This window comes from Anopheles funestus, chromosome 2RL (assembly GCF_943734845.2).
Source record: "Anopheles funestus chromosome 2RL, idAnoFuneDA-416_04, whole genome shotgun sequence".
Classification (NCBI taxonomy): Eukaryota; Metazoa; Arthropoda; class Insecta; order Diptera; family Culicidae; genus Anopheles; species Anopheles funestus.
In genome coordinates this window covers 40,049,301-40,068,105 of record NC_064598.1, presented here as the reverse complement: position 1 = coordinate 40,068,105, position 18,805 = coordinate 40,049,301, and the positions used below count along the sequence as shown (strand labels likewise).

The following is an 18,805-nucleotide window of genomic DNA, read 5'->3' as shown; positions in this document are numbered from 1 at the left end:
CATTCTCACTTAAATCTGTCATCATCACGACGCCCCCTATTAAAGACAATAGCTGAAACATAATTTAAGAGCAGTCATGTTAAGTTACGTGGTTTGTACCATTCTCAAACAGCTTATATCATAACATTGCAACATCTTTGTTTTTGGCACGTTTTTAGGTTAAATAATTATCTTTACGTATCGGTATTGTTAGATTATCAAACAATCACAATTACTAAATTTAATTTCAAACATTTTGCTGTAACAACACAACACGGGAACGGAAGCAAATTATGTAAATAATTTGCCACAACTGTTTGCAGTGCGTCTGTGCGGGTCATTTGATCGGATGTGAATGTGCAATCGTGGAAACACACCGCAAAACCTCGATCCAGTCACCCATAGACCCACCAAACGAAATAGTGTTCTTCCGGTCTCCAAGGTTTGCCAACTGAAGAAGCGAACGCTTCCAGAAACCATTGTCAATTTGGTCTTGGTTCGTTTGCGCATGCAACTGACTGCATCCATTGCGGACGGGATTGGAGGCTTAAAGGGCGTACTGGGTTGAAGTCGTCCCTTTGCGTGCCAACACAAATCTAATTGAAAACGTATACAATACTGTGTGGATCCCAGCAAAATGGCGACCAATCAGTTTCCAAAACTGACAGTACAAACACCGAAATACAAATCGGTGCGTGTGTGTGTGTTTATGTGGGAGGTTGGGTGTGGTGCCACCCCCTGCAGCAGCTGAAAGTGCGAACCATCGCCATGTAGCCGGCATTTCGCGCAAACGGCCAAAAGTTGCCGTGCGACTGACAGGCTGAGTATACGCTTTGGACAGAATCGTTTCATTTACGTTTCGAAACTGGGACAGGACGATTTGCCATGGTCAAAGATATATTGCCACTATGCTTCTGTCGCTTCTTCGCTTTGCTGGTGAGCGATGGGATATTCCCAAGATCCCAGCCGCTTGAACGTTTTCTAGGCAGAAATTTGATTCGTTTGCAAGCAATTACAGCAAACCCGGGTAATGAGTCATTCGCACACGTACGAGTGGACGAATGTGAATGACAACAAATTACAGTAAATCGTTATGCTTTATGCGATGTTGAGCCGTGTACGTGAAGAAAACATGTTACGTGAAATAAAAAATGCGTAAACTTCCCGTTTCGCGAATTAAAATTAATTTTCCCACACATAATACTGCTGTCATTTAAAACCTTTCAATCGAACCACACACACACACAAATATGGCAACGAATAATAAAATCAATTAATTCAGCTCCCATCATCCAACACCGAATTTTGCTTCGAAAAACCACAATCTTAATCTGTTTGCTGCTTTTTTTCCCTTCCAGCGGTACAAACCTTGCTTTATGGGGATTGGTGGTTCAGAAATTAATTTGCAAAACCTATCATCCCGTATGACAGTGTTTACGAAGCTTATACCAAACATCGACAACAAAAATAGATTGGACGACAGAGCAAACAAAAATAAACAGCAAAATGCATTCCACGTGCCGGTGTCGTCCCAACAACCCTCCATGAGCTGATACGCTATCACACTAGCGCTAAATATGTGTGGAAGATATTTTTATACCCGACATATTGATCATCAAAGACACAAGGAATCGCAAAACTCAATTACATGCTCCCCCACAATCCCGACGGCTCGTTTACAGCGGTGCCGCCGGGTCGTCGTACACATCTCTCGTCGAGATGCCACATGGGATAGATAGATTTTACCGCTCCGGCCCATGATGACCAACGGATTAAATGATTCACCTACCGACCACGTAGGACGCCCGAACTAGCTGAGACCGTTTGCAAGCGGATTTTTTCTTACACTTCCTTCTCCTGTACCGACAGCATAATAAAAAATAAAATAAATTTATAACGGAGCAGGACAACTTCGAGTCACAAATCAATTTAGTGCCAGCGCCAAAGATAGGTGCGCATTTCTACGTAAAAGCCTCCCCATCACGCATCCGTCCCATAAGATGTGCGGTCTACCATTTGCTACGCAAGCAGCGCGTGGAAGTTTTTTGTGCAAAAATAGAGCCAACATTGAGTAGATACGATAGAAAGAAGGGACAGAAACAACTCACATTGATTGCAATAAAACGAGAGAGAGAAAAAAAAGACGCAAACGAAGGCAGATGTGTGACCTATTCTGGATCTCTTTACAAACTACCTAACGGAAAGGAATGGATCTCATAAATTTCAATTCGAGAAGCCAAATCCAAAAATAATCCAAAACTGTTCCTTCGACAACCGGGGCCAAACTCTTGACGGTGACTGAGTTTTCCCCTCCTACACGTATTTGATACGCAGGGCAGAAAAGAAAATTAAACGTAAAAGTACAAACCACGTTAAATCGAAGGGTCGGGATAGCTGGACACAGTGGGGGTTTTATATTTTTTCTTTGGTTTAAATTTTTGTTACGATGGTTTTCCACATCACAAAGAAGTAAGTGGATTTATCAATTCAACGCGTGTCACTAGATGCGGTCGCTGGGTAAAAGGCCACGTAGATGAAAGATTGTATGTGGCCTATAGCAGCATGACCGTACCGATCGATTTCGATTCAATTAAAAAGCAATAAAATTAAGCCTTCCAAAAACCCATCTTTGTGTCGTTAGCTGTCGGCTTTCGTGTCGGGGTATTTTTTGTGTGTTCGCAATATTGTCTCGGCCGTAGTCCGATCGATCTATTTGCTGTAGTACATAGGGCTACTAGTCAGATAAAAATAAAATATATCATTGAACTGATCAAACGCTAGATGGTTTAGAGCCGTTAAAGTAAAGAAAAAACCGTTACGAAAACAACATTTTATTTTGATCGAATATAAGACAAACAGAGAGTAACATTCTTTAGCAAAATATAAAAATTCTGTGCCAAATACAGTAGAACGTCGATTATCCGGGGTGCTCGTGACCCGACTGATGCCGGTTAATCGATTTCCACGGTTAGTAGTCCCTCAAATGTCAATGTCACTTATACGTTTATAATATAAATGGTTTGAGCAGCGAAAGAATATGAAACACTTTTTTCCGAAAATCCAACACTTAAATAAATTAATCATCAAATAACAAGTTAAAATTTTGTTAAGAACGTAAAATAAAGACATTTGAAATGAAGTGGAGCACCGATTATCCGGGTACTTTTTATCGGACAGTCCCATTATCCGTGAAACGACAGTTCTGAAGGCGAATTGACAAATTAAATGCAATACCGGCGATGGCAAGAAATAAAAGCTTCAATAGGGAATGATACAATTTGCAGAAATTCGAAAAAAGAACAGATTTACTTTGCAAAGTGTAAATAAGAAAATAAACATCCTGCTTTATAAAAAATGTCCACCCATTACACACTAAACATTAATATCTATATCTATCTAACCGCTACTTTTCGTTTCGCTATGGCCCGGGCCTATGAAAATGTTGCGGCAACATTTGTTCAATGGCAACAAAATGAGATGGTATATGCATATCATAAATGGAACATGCAACAAAGCAAATTTTTATGTCAAAACGGCAGATGACATTTGTTTGAATTTTTTCTAATGAAATCATCGGAAGATAAATAATTATATTCAAATTAAATTTGTCGAAATAGGGAGTGCATCATCCATTTTATGTGATTTTGGACGCTCGAAGAAGGATTTTCAACGCGCAAATACAATATAGCGGTGAGCCAACGCAATGCCAAGGTATTTAGATTTGTTGCGGCAACATTCGAAGATGAAACAAACCAATTTGTTTCTTTTGCAACAAAACTGTTCCCGCAGCAAGAATTTGACATTTCGTCCATACGATTTGGGAACAAATGTTGCCGCAACATTTTCATAGACCCGGGCCTAACGGACAGATCAATCAAAGTAGGTACACAAGACGATTTATTTGTGCAATTTTATTCAATAAAATGTAAAGTGAGTGATAAGTAAGTAAAAAGCAAGATAAGTGTGGGAATAATTTAAAAAATGTTGTGTAGTGATGGTCCTCTGCATTATGAACATGGTGCAATAAGTCCTTCGTTTTGATGCCTACAAGAATCTCAAACGGCTCAGGAGTTGCTCGCAGTTTTAATACGTGAACTAGCCCAGTTTTGGCGGTTGTATAAAAATAGGTGACACATCGGATCAATAATTGCTGCTTCTTTTCAGCGAATGCATGCGTCGGTGATCGTGGGAAGGGTCCAGAACATGGTGCAATAAGTCCTTCGTTTTGATGCGTACAAGAAGCCCAAGTGGCTCAGGTGTTGCTCACAGTTTTTATTACTACTCACTATCTCATGTTAACTTGTTTTGTGATTTGCGGCTCGGTGGAATATGTGGAATCGGTGGCTTCCACGGAAGGACCTGGTATTAAATCCCAATCGTCTAGGAAAGCCAGAAATTTCTCCTGAAGTAGCAGAAAAGAAGAAGAGCCACAAAGAAAGAAGAAAAATTGCTTTGATTGGGAATATCATTTTGGTTAAGACTGGCAATAATTTAAGAATTTTTTTCTAGTGATTTGAAATGTTGATGGGAGATGAGAGAACATTAGACAAACTCTATTGATACATTCAGTACTAAAGTTTTGAGCTGGCAATTTATTATTTACTCAAGGACAAAACTAAACAATATTTATATTGTTAACACAAAACACTCTTAAGAAATACCTCCATTGCACGAATGCACCGATAACAGGGTTGGTTCGTTTAGCGATTGTTTCGCCAGCTGATGGCGACCTGATGATAAGACGGTACAATTTGAATGCACACATGAAACTTTTACTACATGCACATGATTATGTACGTTATATACCATCCGGATGAGATAGACCAGGAGAAAGGGGAGATAATGCATATTGTCAGGTAGAGATCATATTCTTACGATGGACGTTATCTTTAAATAAATACGATTTATGTTTAATCAAACAAATATCGATTACACAACGGTATTAGAAAATCAAATATTTACTCGGGAAAATTAAAGTTGTGCAATGAAATAAGTATTTGCAAAGGGATATTACGAAGACGATTTCCTTGAAGCATAAAGTAATACGAATCGGTCCCAAAAACCGCATTTTAAAACCACTGCCTGACATTTTCTCTTAGTCTCTTACCACTATTCTGGCGTGATCTGTTGTAATAAAGCACCCTCCCTACATTTACCAAATCGCATTGCTCCTCACCATTGAATTCAATAGATACGCCACAGAATGGAAAAACGTGACAGTGATACCGCAAAACCCACAAAACAACGTACTCCGTGTGTGTTTCGGACCAAACAAAATTGCACCGAGTGAGATACGGAAATTGGCTTGCGGCGGGGTTAGAGCAAAATACAATCATCGGGTTTTACACCGTTTCACCCTGGGAAGATCAGCAGAATTGATTGCGCTGGAAGTGTTTGGTGTTTGGAAGTAATTAAAACCTAATGGCCATGGTTTCGCAACCACGCGACAACGTGCTGAAAAAGGATGCGGATGGTGGTGCCACCGTGTGGTCCACATGTGATGTGCGTGATTTTGCTGCATCCACGTGATTGGCTGCATTTGCTGCTTGGAAAGTATAGGATCAATTCTGAAATGGCACAATTCGTCAAAGCATAGTCCTGCCACTGTGCCAATTGTTCGTATAACCGTTTACAGCATAATTCTCGCACCGTTATCGGTTCATATTTTGTTGTACATGTTCGAGAATGTTTCATCTTGCCCATAATGGTTGATGTTCAAGTAATAGCAGCGCAAGTTGAGATTTGAAATGGAATAAAAATAAATACCTCATACTTTGCTTTGCCGATGGTAACTTGTATTTGCTGACACTGATTAATTGACTCCTCGAACTTTGTTTTAAATAGTTTTGCAAACTTGGTCTTTCTTGGTGTTTTAGTTGTCTAGATCGGGGGTCTCCAAACTGCGGTCTGCGAGGCCCTCCCGAGAGATCCCGAGATTGGCACTCAGCTGTGGCTATTACAGTCAAAGCGGCCCGCCATCTAAAAAGTTTAGAGGCCCCTGGTCTAGATCTTTTTAATAAAAACTGAAAAAACTGATCAGAAAATTTACAATAGGACATTTACAGCTACACAATTTAAAACACATCGACTTCCTTTGCAAAAGATCCCAACAAATAGTTATCAAAATAGCATGTCATTTAGACTCCTCGATTCATTCGGTTTCCTCAAGTCTTTGCCTTTGCATCAAAGAGTAATGAAAAAAAGTATTTTCCTCAAATTGTTTCCGTCCACTATACGTGAACGTGAAGGAAAAATACATTTTCTTCGGATGCCTTACGATATGTTTCAAGTAGTACTTCTGTGTCTGACGCAGGCCGGACGTAGGCAAAATCGCTCTGACATTGAACGGCTCTTCCAAGTTCGGATTTATGCGTTCATGAGTATACAGCAAAAGAAAAAAGTAATGACCTTGGTTACACACCACATTTGCCTTCGTCCAAACATTGCACACGGTTGCACTTTTACTCGCTTGATTTCACTTTCATCGCCCAACTCAACAAAAGGTGGTATGTTTCAAGGCTCCATATGTGGTACATTCTTTTTTAAAAAAAAATCCGCTTTTGCTCCTCTAGTTGATCTATCTTGCAAAATCTTCGTCAAATAAAGATAACCATTATTTACTTCATAATAAGGGTTTAAGGTTTACACCTATGTTTATGTTAGATATAGTAGTGTCTTCTTCGTGTTGGCTTAACGACCTCTTGAGGTCATGCCGGCCATTTCTGGCTTACGAGACTTATTTTACCACGGAGCTGGATAGTCAGTTCTTGCTTCGGCGGACGGTCCGGATGGGATTGGATCACCGGTCCAGCCGTGTGGACCGGCGCCGTTTATCACATACACCACCGCCCGGTAGTGCATTTCTACATATTAATAAGAACCATCTGCATTCATCGTTCAAGCTATTTTTGATATGTTAAAATTAACTATTGTTTAACAAACAATAAACACACTAATCACTCTTTTAACGAGGTTAAGTTCTTTCCAGCATTTAAGTCGCTATACGAAGAACTTATTATGCGGGAGATTTTTTTAAATACAAGGTAATGGCTCTTTCATAGCTCAAGAAAAATCCTCATTCAAACGGCATTTAGCTTTATAAAAAGAAAATGTTTTAAAAGTATACCTTTTTCTCTAACTTTACAAGTTGCCCCAGAACAGCTGGTTCTCTGATGACATTGTTAAGAACAGCTTCAAAACATTTCATATCAGGTCATCAAAACTTCACCAATGTTCGACGATGGAACCAAGTAGCAAGAACAAATATTCAACAAATGTTATATTAGCTGTTTTTGGTAATATTTCGATAGATTCAAAAAACTTTGCAAAAAAAAGTTTTACAAAAAACTCATTAAAAGGAGTGGTACTTGTTGTGATGAGATTTACTGCATAATAAAAGTAAATAAATTACTGCAATTGATTTCTATAGGGTTGTTCGTTCGTTTAAGCAAGTTTTTACTTGCCCTTTTAGGGCTAATACTGTAGCAGAGTTTTGTTGTTAACTATGCACAATGATAATTCTAAATAAAAATTTAGAATAATAGAGAATAGTACAATTAATGGTGTAACTAACATGTGATAAATACAGTGAATAGACGCATAAATTTTTTTTAGATAAATGGTAACATTATTGCATAAGTTCTTCTCCTTTTAATAATATCCAAAATGGTATTTTTTCCTGTAAATAGATCACGTCGTGATCGTCTTATGTTTCAGCAATCGAACCATTGTTTTTGTTAACCAAAAGTTTGATGAACGGTAGATTAGAATATTTGGTAATTTTGTGACATGTCTGGAATGATATGTTAACATATCAGTACTGATAACCAGTCGTTTGACATGGCGTTCATAACAAAATCTTATAAATATAAGCAGCAGAAACAACATAATTAAATTGAACAGCAGATTTTGCCAAATCACTTACATGAACCCTTTCCTTCTGTTCCATCACAAACAGATGTAGAATATTTTGCTGTTGCTATATGTTATTAATATTTCACAGCAAACTTGCAAAGCCCCAGCTTCATTTCTCGCTAATCTTAACGATCCACACAGATGGTAGACGAAATATTGCACAAAACGTTAAGTGATTTTGACGATTTGTCCACACCCACGGCATAGGAAAACAGTCTGTTTTCTAATTAACGCACCCTTGTTACCACAAATGTGTCACCAAGTAAACGGTAAAATACATCATAACTTTGTTTTATGCACTCAGTTTTCACTCAAGGGTATTTTAATATGGTAACAATTTCACACACTTTGGCATACACTAATCGGCAAACATTTTACACTTCTTTTACAAACAATAACTTTAACCTTGTAAACTGTTATTTTTACTATTTACCAAAAGAAATTTAGGTTAGATCCACACAGATGGTAGACGAAATATTGCACAAAACGTTAAGTGATTTTGACGATTTGTCCACACCCACGGCATAGGAAAACAGTCTGTTTTCTAATTAACGCACCCTTGTTACCACAAATGTGTCACCAAGTAAACGGTAAAATACATCATAACTTTGTTTTATGCACTCAGTTTTCACTCAAGGGTATTTTAATATGGTAACAATTTCACACACTTTGGCATACACTAATCGGCAAACATTTTACACTTCTTTTACAAACAATAACTTTAACCTTGTAAACTGTTATTTTTACTATTTACCAAAAGAAATTTAGGTTAGAAACATTAATAAAACGTAGTTGTTTTGCCGTAACCGTCTGGATTACAAAATCGCACTAGGAGTGCATTGCCTACTAGATACATACCAACTGAGAAGGTTATTTTTGTTAGTTGAGCGACTTTGGCATTTCACTGATGAATATAGTACAAACTGAACATATATTTCAGCTCAACATTGCTTATGCTACTGTTGTGTGCGGGTGTATTAACCGTGGGCGCTAAGCGTAACGCCGTTACTCGGTCCTGTCACTGCGTGACAGGACACGATGTATCGCTTCGGCAGTTATCGGCTTGCGCACCATCGTGTAGGTCTCTTCATCGCCGGCCGCCAAAGCGACAAGTCGTGGTTGTCCTGTAATATACGTTGTAATAAATGTGTTGATATATATTATTCTAATTTGTGACGTCAGTGTGTTTTTAAATACTTTGACGAGAACACAAAAGTGGCGACGAGAAAAAAAAAAAAAAGTAACTAAGAACGCGTAGTGCAAACAAAAAAAAAGAGAAAATTCCGTTCCCACGTAAACGCCGTCGTAAGGACACGAGCCTGGGGGACTCCGAAATGGAGGAAGAACAGCGTCGTTTCTCGCAACAGTTCGAGGTTGCGGGTACCGCGTTTCCATCGTCAGGGCATGGTCAGCCCACCCTGCCGAACGCAGCGCCGTTGGATCACCATCTAGGAGCAGCGCCAATCCAGCATCCGCCATCGCTCTCGATAGCGTCCCCGAACCATCATCCGCCATCGCTCTCAATGCCGTCTACAAGCCAGTATCCGCCGCCGCAGTCGAACGCGCCTTATAACGGTGAGCCCTCTATGTTACAATTAATCCAGCTTATGCAGCAGTTTATGGCCAAGTTGGAGCAGCAGCAGCCGGTATCACAACCGCAGATTGCATCTCAGCATCATCCGGTATCAGAACCACAGATGGCATCAGAGCCACAGCAGCAGCAACAAGAGGCCCCATCCAATCCGGAACAAATCCTTGACTCGTTGGCGAGAAACATCACCGAATTCCACTTCGAAGCCGACGTCGGTATAACGTTCGAGAAGTGGCACTCGCGCTACGAAGATTTGTTCAGCAGGGACGCTGCAAGGATTGACGATGCAGCGAAGGTGAGATTGCTCTTGCGGAAGCTGGGCCCATTGGAGCACGAAAGGTATGTGAATTATATCCTACCCCGTAATCCGCGTGATTTTACACTCGAGGCAACTGTAGAGCGGCTGAAATCTTTATTCGGGAAGTCGGAATCGCTTTTAAGTAAGCGCCACAAATGTATGCAGCTTGTGAAGACCAAAGCAGAAGATTTCCTCGAATACGCATGTCGCGTGAATCGGGCGTGCGAGGATTTTAAACTAGCCCGCTTGACCGAGGAGCAATTTAAGTGCTTAATTTTTGTATGCGGTTTGAAAGAGGAATGCGATAAAGACTTTCGAGTCAAAATACTAACTCGAATTGAACGGCGGGCTGACATAACATTAGAGCAGATATCCGAAGAGTGTAACCGCATTTCTAATTTAAAGAAGGAAAATGCGATGATCGGTGGGGGGACGGAAGAGCGTGTGCTGGTAGTAAAAAATGGAGAGCGCAGCCATGACAGTTTGAACGGGAAAGGATCGCGCTCGCGTCGCGTGTATCGCGATGACCGGTCAAGGAGCGACAAGCCAAGTAACGCTTGTTGGCTATGCGGTGGCATGCATTGGGTGAAGGATTGTCCGAAATCTAGTCAGAAATGTCGAAAATGCGGCGAAGCTGGTCATGGCGAAGATCGCTGCCGCAAGCAAAAGCCTCGTGCGGGTAGAAGAAGATACCACCCATCGCGTTTTACCAGAACCGTGCGAGTGTGCAGTGTACGAGCCAGTCGTAAATTTGTACAAATCTCCATCAATGGAGTGAGCATCCGATTGCAGTTAGACACTGGTTCAGATATTTCCATCATAGGGCAGACTGCATGGGAAAATTTAGGGAAGCCATCATTGGTGAAGCCAACTGTGAGTGCAAAAACCGCTTCTAACGAGAGACTGAAGCTGCTGGGCGAGTTCGAAGCAGATATCACAATATGCGATACTACCAAACCGGCGATCATCCGCGTGGCCCAGGTGGACTTGCTTTTACTGGGAGCAGACTTGGTAGATCGTTTTGCTCTTGGTTCCGTTCCCATGGACAAATTTTGCGCCAAAATTTCAACCAATACGAATGTTCCGAAAGCGTTGCAGCATAGTTTTCCGGAAGTGTTTAGTGGAACAGGCCTTTGTAAGAAAGCGCGGATCAAGCTGCAGCTTAAGGAAAATTGCAGCCCAGTTTTCCGTCCAAGGCGACCGGTCTCTTACGCAATGCAGCCTATAGTTGAGGAAGAACTGGACCGGTTGGTAAAGATGAATGTCATAACGCCTGTCGACTATTCAGATTGGGCGGCCCCGATTGTAGTTGTACGCAAAAGCAGTGGCAAAATTCGAATATGTGGAGACTATTCGACCGGGTTAAACGATGCGTTGCAACCGCATGAATACCCGCTGCCACTTCCAGATGATATTTTTGCGAAGCTAGCACATTGCGTAGTGTTTAGCAAGATTGATTTGTCGGATGCATTCTTGCAGGTCGAAATTGAGGAGCGTTACAGACCCTTTTTGACGATAAACACGCATCGAGGTCTTTACTTGTACAATCGTTTACCTCCCGGAATAAAAATAGCACCAGCCGCATTTCAGCAAATCATGGATGCGATGCTTGCCGGGTTGCGCGACACGTCTGGTTATATGGACGATGTTGTCATCGGAGGCAAGACTGAAAAAGATCACGATGATAACCTACGCAAGGTGCTTCAGCGTATTAAAGAATTTGGGTTTACCATCAAGGCCGAGAAATGTGCATTCAAGATGCATCAAATCGAGTACCTCGGACACATCATTGACCATGCAGGTCTCCGGCCAAATCCAAAGAAGATCGAAGCCATTGTAAAGCTACCTGCGCCGACTAATGTGAATGAAGTTCGCTCATTTTTAGGCGCTATCAACTACTACGGCAAATTTGTTCCTAGGATGCGGGATTTGAGGTACCCCCTGGACAGATTATTAGTAAACGAAGGTCAATTTGTTTGGACAGAGCAGTGCGAAAAATCTTTTAACAAATTCAAAGACATACTAAAATCGAACCTTCTGCTAACGCACTATGACCCTAGAGCCGAAATTGTAGTAGCAGCGGACGCCTCCTCCGTGGGACTTGGAGCCACCATTAGCCATAAATTTGCGGATGGATCGATAAAGGTGGTGCAGCACGCGTCCCGCGCCCTAACAAAAGCAGAAGAATCTTACAGTCAAATAGACCGCGAGGGACTGGCAATCATATTTGCGGTAACACGGTTCCACAAAATGCTGTTCGGCAGGCATTTCCGCCTGCAAACCGACCATAGGCCATTGCTGCAGATCTTTGGATCAAAAAAGGGCATTCCCGTATATACCGCTAATCGATTGCAACGGTTCGCGTTAACACTCCAGTTGTACGATTTCGAGATCGAGTACATACCAACGGACAAATTCGGGAATGCAGATCTATTATCGCGTCTCATCAGCAAGCACGCAAAGCCGGAACCGGAGTACATGATCGCGAGTATCCAGCTCGAAGAGGTTGTAAGTTCCGTAGCCATACAATCGCTAAAACAATTCCCTATCCGTTTTAGAGAAGTTGCAGCTGCTACGGAAAACGATGCTTTACTGCGTGAAGTACGTCGGTACGTCCTGGCGGGTTGGCCTCGAAACACTACCTATGGTGCGGAATTGGCCCGCTTTTACAGCCGGAAGGAAGCACTTACGACCGTCGGTGGGTGCATTCTTTTCGGAGAGAGGGTGGTGGTTCCTGCTGTTTTGCAGAAAAGATGCTTGACCCAGCTGCATCAAGGACATCCAGGCATCCAGCGGATGAAAGGTATCGCGCGCAGTTTCGTCTACTGGCCATCATTGGACAACGACATCGCCGATTGCGTCGCAACCTGTGATGCGTGCCAAGCTGCAGCCAAATCCCCTCGATCGGAAGCACCATCATACTGGCCAAAACCATCTGGTCCTTGGCACCGGGTCCATATCGACTACGCTGGCCCCGTGGATGGTGACTACTTCCTGGTTGTAATAGATGCCTTCTCTAAGTGGCCCGAAATAGTAAAAACGGCAAGTATTACCTCATCGTCTACGATTTCAATCTTGCGAGGAATATTTGCTAGGTTTGGACCGCCGGTCACTTTAATCAGCGACAATGGAACCCAGTTCACCAGTGAAGTTTTCAAGGAGTTCTGCGAACGTAACGGTATCGAGCACATCCGGACCCCGCCGTTTCATCCCCAATCGAACGGCCAAGCTGAGCGTTTCGTGGACACCTTTAAGCGAGCGTTGCGAAAAATACGAGTGGGAACTGCAACGCTTCAAGAGTCTTTGGATCTGTTTCTGCAAACGTACCGATCCACGCCAAATCCTGTGTTAGATCAACGCACCCCCGCTGAGATTATGTTGGGAAGAAGAAGCAGAACGATTCATCATCTATTGCGGCCTCCAGCAGCATCGGAGGCTACGACGTCGAACAACTTTCGTACATGGCAGCCGGGTGACCTCATTTATGCGAAGATGTTCCGGATGAACTCTTGGAGCTGGGCTCCTGGGAGAATCGTTCGCAGAGTAGGCCATGTAATCTACGAGATAGTTACGTCGGACCAGCGAAGACATCGACGGCACGTAAATCAGCTCCGCCGTCGTATTGCTGACCCATCGGATCAGGCTGAGCCGGATCAACAGCAGCTGCCTCTTCATGTCCTGTTGGATGAATGGGACTTGCCGCATCATTCGTCCCGTGAGTCATCGTGCTCTTCGCCGCCAACCACAACGCAGCCAGCGGCGCCAGCATCATCGCCAGCAGCACCGGCACGGGCAGAGACGCAACAAACGCCAGCATCATCGCTAGCAGCACCGGCACGAATAGAGGAGAATACAACGAGAGCATCATCGCTAACAGCGCCAGCAGAGCAACAGGCGCCGCAAGCACTCGCGACCATCGACAGCAACATCCATCAGCAGGCACGGCTACCACGACGTTCTTCTAGGCCTAGAAGAATGCCTCGTAGGTTCGACACGTACCAGCTGACTTAAAAGGGGGAGGTGTTGTGTGCGGGTGTATTAACCGTGGGCGCTAAGCGTAACGCCGTTACTCGGTCCTGTCACTGCGTGACAGGACACGATGTATCGCTTCGGCAGTTATCGGCTTGCGCACCATCGTGTAGGTCTCTTCATCGCCGGCCGCCAAATCGACAAGTCGTGGTTGTCCTGTAATATACGTTGTAATAAATGTGTTGATATATATTATTCTAATTTGTGACGTCAGTGTGTTTTTAAATACTTTGACGAGAACACAAAAGCTACCATTCACGGAGATAAACTGCACACAATTCTGCAAAATACAAATTCGCGTAATTTAACAACACGCGGTTTGCACTAACACTCGTTAATTTTTGGTCACCATGTAGCCAGACAAACAATGCGGCTATAACACTTTGCCAAGTCGAGAGACTTACAACAATACCAAAAATATTTATCTACTCTCCCCCACACACACACACACACACATTTGTTTCACATGGGAATGAATAATATCGATGGTTGGGTGGGAGTTGTAAAGACCCCAACCACAACGCACACCTTTGTCAAAACCACACACAACCTTCACAGCGCTATATACACCGATACACACCTTTCACGTTCGCAACAAACCGGTGGTCTGTTATGGGGTCGTAGCAGACGTGCGGAACGCAACGCATAAGAAAAACCAACAAACAAAAAAAACCTCTGCTCACCTTTGAACGTTCACTGGCTGAGTTTTTTAGCCGGTTTTGCACAATTGGAAGATAAACGCTTTGATGATTTTTGAGACCCCTGTGCAAGATGCAACACGGGGGAGCTGTTGCGCTGTCTGGCTGAAGCAATAGGAGCACGCACAACCTTTCGTTAACACGATCTCAGAAATACTCATAGACACACTAAACGTACAGTACGGTATGGCATGAAAGCGACAACATCAATTCCAGGCTGCTTTGATTGCTACTCTCAAGGAGTTGCCCCCAGAGAAGAAAAGAGAGAATGCGAGAGCTCGATGCTTTCGTTGGCAGTAGTAAAATGTTGATGCGTGAGTACGAAAATGTGAAGGGGAGTATGTTTATCACAGGGATGTCAAACCCAGCGAAACATAATCCTGATGGAAAGATTTTTTTTAACCCACATCAATGCGACATTCAATTATATTCGCTAGTGGTGTTTTTTATAAGGTACAAGGTGCCTGTTAAAAATGTTTCAATGCATTTTGCAAATTCAATTAAAAGCCTTTGGTTCAAAATATTACTACACAAGTTCTTTTTCTCTCGCTCTCTCTCTCTTTCAACTTTGCTTCAATTTATTCCCCCTGAAGCTCACCATTTTCTAACGGTTCCTTACTCTCTTTTTACATGGTACTGTTTTGCCATTCTCTGCACACTGAATGACTTTGAGGGTGGAATGTTGTTTATGTTTTTACTCTCGCAGATCGCATAACATTCGCACTCGCATGTCGCTATAGCGATAACAAGCGGAAGGTGGGCAGCTTGAGGCCATGGAAAAACTGTTGCTTTCGCCCTTCGATCCGCAATACCGGTGAGAAATGGCCACGACAGTGTGTAGCATGGTAATCATGAAACAGGAGATTTTTTCAGATTGCGACTTTTCGAGCTAGCAAACATCACATGACCATTGCAATGATATACGATGTAAAAAAAAATGTAAGTCTCTTTACCTTTTCAATTTGTGTCTGCTATATGTTTACATTTCAATTTGCATGACCATGCCAGTTGTCTTCTTGCCTTCCACACGCACAGAACAAGATTTACTAGGCTAGTCTAGCTGCTCGGATATTGTCTAATTAAATAATCAAAGCGCCAAGAGAGAAAACATATACTCTGCATTTGAATGGTAGCATAGCAACAGTTGAGAGAGAACAAACAACATCGCAAAGAGAAGAAATGACCCGAGTAAAACAAAATGTTTCAGAATTCCTTTTAAATGTATATTTTAAAAACAATAGAAACAGTAAACAGATTAAAAGAATATTTTACAATTTAAATATATTCAAAGATTCGTCAAAACTTAATGAAAAAAGTATGTATGCAATTTGCAACGATTAATTTGAATTTTTTAAATTGCAAATAAAGTTTGACATTCCATTCCCAAGCAACATTTTTACAGAGCAAAAATGACAGTTCGAATATTTTCGAAATATCACTTGAGGATATCATAAAAACGGTTCCATAGTGAAGAAGTTACCTATTTATTGAATGTTTTCATCAATTATACGTCACTAAAAATCTAAGTTAAATCTTAATTTAAAATTAGTCTTGAAAAACTTAAATTCATCGATGTTCTGTGTATGCAACATAAAATAACACACTGGGAGAATATTTTGACTAGAGAGTGACTAGATTTGACTAGTGTGAGCGTACCCTGATTTGCACAAACAAGAAAAAGAAAAGGAAAAGTACACACAATAGAACAGTATGGTGGTGTGGCGGATGTGACTGAAGAAATTATGTGAAAAAGTGAATATAGCTGCTAAAATATATGGTTTAAATCTTCATTGCGAATCATACTAACGAACTATCGTAATACAGTGCAAATTCCCTTGCTTCATCGCTTCGTTTCCTTCCTTCCCAGTTTTGGGGGAAAACGGTGTTCGCGTTTCGTGCTACTCGGATCCGGACAATAACATACATACACGCTCACCACTGATTCGTTGTGTGCCAACAACAAGCTTTTCTTTTGCCATTTTCCAAGCCAGTATTTCTTCACCCTAGACGCACTTCACAAGAAGACCGTTTCCAATGTACTGTTTGTGATTGTGTGTATCTTAAGCTAATTCTACGTATTTTACGCGTCTGTTACGCATCGACCTACCAGTGACCCCTCGCGATATTCGCGTATGAACATTGTATATATCGATATAGTTTTTTTTATTAACCGCGAAAAGTGTCGACGGTAATAGCTCTCAGGCGTAGTAAAAGTGGTGCGCACAATGGCCGATAAATGGGTTGGCAAGTCCGTGTCGATACACTGTCGCAATGATATCGGCATCTTTCAAGGGATAATTAAACGCGTCACCCCGTCTGTGGTGGTCATCACAAAAGCGGTCCGCAATGGTATACCGCTAAAGAAGAACAACGTGGAGGTGACGCTGTGTGCGGCGGATATTGCCAAGCTTGATCTGATTTCGTGCAGTAACGTTCCGAGCATTCCATCGAAACCGGTAGCAACGGTGGTTGCCAATTCGGGCATGGTAACCTCACTGGATGATCAGTATGATGGGCTGAAGTTGATGAACAACGGCAAACAGCACCAGTCGCAACAGTTTCAAAATGGCACTGGCAGTGCATTCAAGCTGGCCAACAAATCTCCCGCTCAAAACAAATACACTAATAATGCCCTGAACAGCAGCACGCAGGGTGCCAACGTCGGTTCCAACAAGAGCACCAGTAATCCCATCGACATTAATGGTCCCACATCGAAATCAAATCACCTGACAGCATCGTCGGTTTTGTCTGCGGGATTTGTCGGGTCGTTCGGTAATGGGCGCCCAGTTCCTACGAGCCAATCGTTACCATACTCCGATGGTAGCGCAAAGAAGCCCGGTAACAATGGCAATGGGAAGATGTCTCGCAGTCGGAAGAATCTGGCTAAGGATAGCACTTTCGGCTCGCCAGATGACGATCCACTGATGATGGATGTGGAGTTTGATTTCGAGAAGAATCTAGCATTGTTCGACAAACAGGCGATCTGGAACGAAATCGATGCGAACCAAACGAAAGCTTCCGAGGGTGATCGCAAGCAACGGAATGCGGCGAATTCAGCAGTTAAAACAAAGTACCGCCATGATGAGAATGTACTCGTATCGACACCAGCTCAGTATAGACAGATTGAGATCAAATGCTCTAGCGGATCGGACACAAGCCGTGAAAGTCAGGAGTATGTTACGGACGAAGGTTTGGTGATACCATCCGTACCGGCTACACTGCGCCACACGGTAGAGGAGTATGCCGTCAGCATGGGATTGTCGCGTGAACGGCAGCACGATTTTCTGGCCCGTGGTGCTACCGAACTAGCGCTTCAGCTGCTTGGCGGTTCGAGGCGTCTTACGCCCAACAATCAGCATCAGTGGCCCAAGATTGTGGTCGTGTGCGAAGGTACATTGGATGAAGTCGGTATAGCAACGGCCAGACAGCTCGCCAGTCATGGTCTGGAGACGGTCGTCTACTTGTCATCGCTAACGGAAGCAACGCAGAACAGCTCCGAGGTGCCATTGTATATGGCTACGGGCAATAAAATTTCAGTTGATGTTCATAGTATGTGTATATTTTTAAGCAAAGTGAACTAGATTGCAAACAAAACAAAAATAATATCTTTTTTCTTTAACTTATTACCCCCGTAGCTCTTCCTCCGTGCGATCTCGTGATTGCTTCGGTGCAGAATTCAAAGCTTACGGATCAGATGCGCAAATGGATAGGCTACAGCCGGGCGCCAGTGCTAGCGATCGATCCTCCGGGTGTTGGACTCGACGGTGTAGCTATAAAATGTTCCATACTACCCATTTTACCGCTGGACGGGATCGATCAAAATGATGCCTGTGGACGATTGTACCTGTGCAACCTTGGAATACCGAATCAAATCTTTCGCCGTGCTGGCATCAAGTATAAAAGCCCGTTCGATAAGTTTGTCATACCGATCCACCGAAGAAAGGACGAATAATTGACCACGAGAGAGAGAGAGAGAGAGATTAACAGACAACGTTTCCGTTTGGACACTGGATTACTTTTTATTTTCACTCATTTTCAACTCTGTTTTGTCCTTTGCAAACACCCGCAGATTAATGTAATCATCCGGCACGTAAATAGTGTATGGTCAACAGTAAACTACAAGTACGATATAAGAAAAACAAAACCAATGTTTTTTGGTAATCTCGTGATTATTAGTACAACTTACAACCCCGTAATTGGCGAATGTGAAATAGAAAGTCAATCTCATCAACAGTTTCAATAAAATCAAAATTCACCCTACAGAAACAACACACACTCCCCATACAAATCGTTCGT

The 18,805-nt window shown here is 42.5% G+C and overlaps 3 protein-coding genes across 8 annotated transcripts in view; 2 read left to right on the top strand and 1 right to left on the bottom strand.

Moving 5' to 3' along the window:
* LOC125763270 (uncharacterized) overlaps window positions 1-14,780 on the bottom strand; it is a 148,213-nt gene extending 133,433 nt beyond the window's left edge. The window contains exons 1-2 of one of the 6 annotated variants that reach the window (XM_049426180.1): window positions 14,495-14,779; window positions 14,064-14,091 (exon numbers count right to left, since the gene is read on the bottom strand). The gene's annotated coding sequence lies outside the window, so the exon portion shown is untranslated. Of the gene's footprint in view, window positions 1-7,903; window positions 8,319-8,751; window positions 8,854-14,063; window positions 14,092-14,391 lie in introns of those variants that run through there. The other 5 variants (XM_049426179.1, XM_049426182.1, XM_049426178.1 and 2 more) reach the window with 5 other exon arrangements.
* LOC125763271 (uncharacterized protein K02A2.6-like) lies at window positions 10,883-14,056 on the top strand. The gene has a single exon (XM_049426184.1). It carries the CDS (start codon window positions 10,998-11,000, stop codon window positions 13,791-13,793), a length of 2,796 nt encoding a protein of 931 aa, XP_049282141.1. The 5' UTR covers window positions 10,883-10,997; the 3' UTR covers window positions 13,794-14,056.
* A 1,379-nt stretch (window positions 14,781-16,159) lies between the features above and the next one.
* Window positions 16,160-18,797, top strand: LOC125763289 (enhancer of mRNA-decapping protein 3). The gene is made up of 2 exons (XM_049426222.1): window positions 16,160-18,058; window positions 18,145-18,797. The coding sequence occupies exons 1-2, from the start codon at window positions 16,735-16,737 to the stop codon at window positions 18,459-18,461; spliced, it is 1,641 nt and encodes a 546-aa protein (XP_049282179.1). The 5' UTR covers window positions 16,160-16,734; the 3' UTR covers window positions 18,462-18,797.
* The last annotated feature ends 8 nt before the right edge of the window (window positions 18,798-18,805 follow it).

Excerpts from the sequence above, each read along its gene's own strand:
- LOC125763271 (XM_049426184.1), top strand. The coding sequence starts at position 10,998 with ATGCAGCCTATAGTTGAGGAAGAACTGGACCGGTTGGTAAAGATGAAT.
- LOC125763289 (XM_049426222.1), top strand. The coding sequence starts at position 16,735 with ATGGCCGATAAATGGGTTGGCAAGTCCGTGTCGATACACTGTCGCAAT. Across the intron at positions 18,059-18,144 it reads AATTTCAGTTGATGTTCATA|CTCTTCCTCCGTGCGATCTC; the intron begins GTATGTGTATAT and ends TTACCCCCGTAG.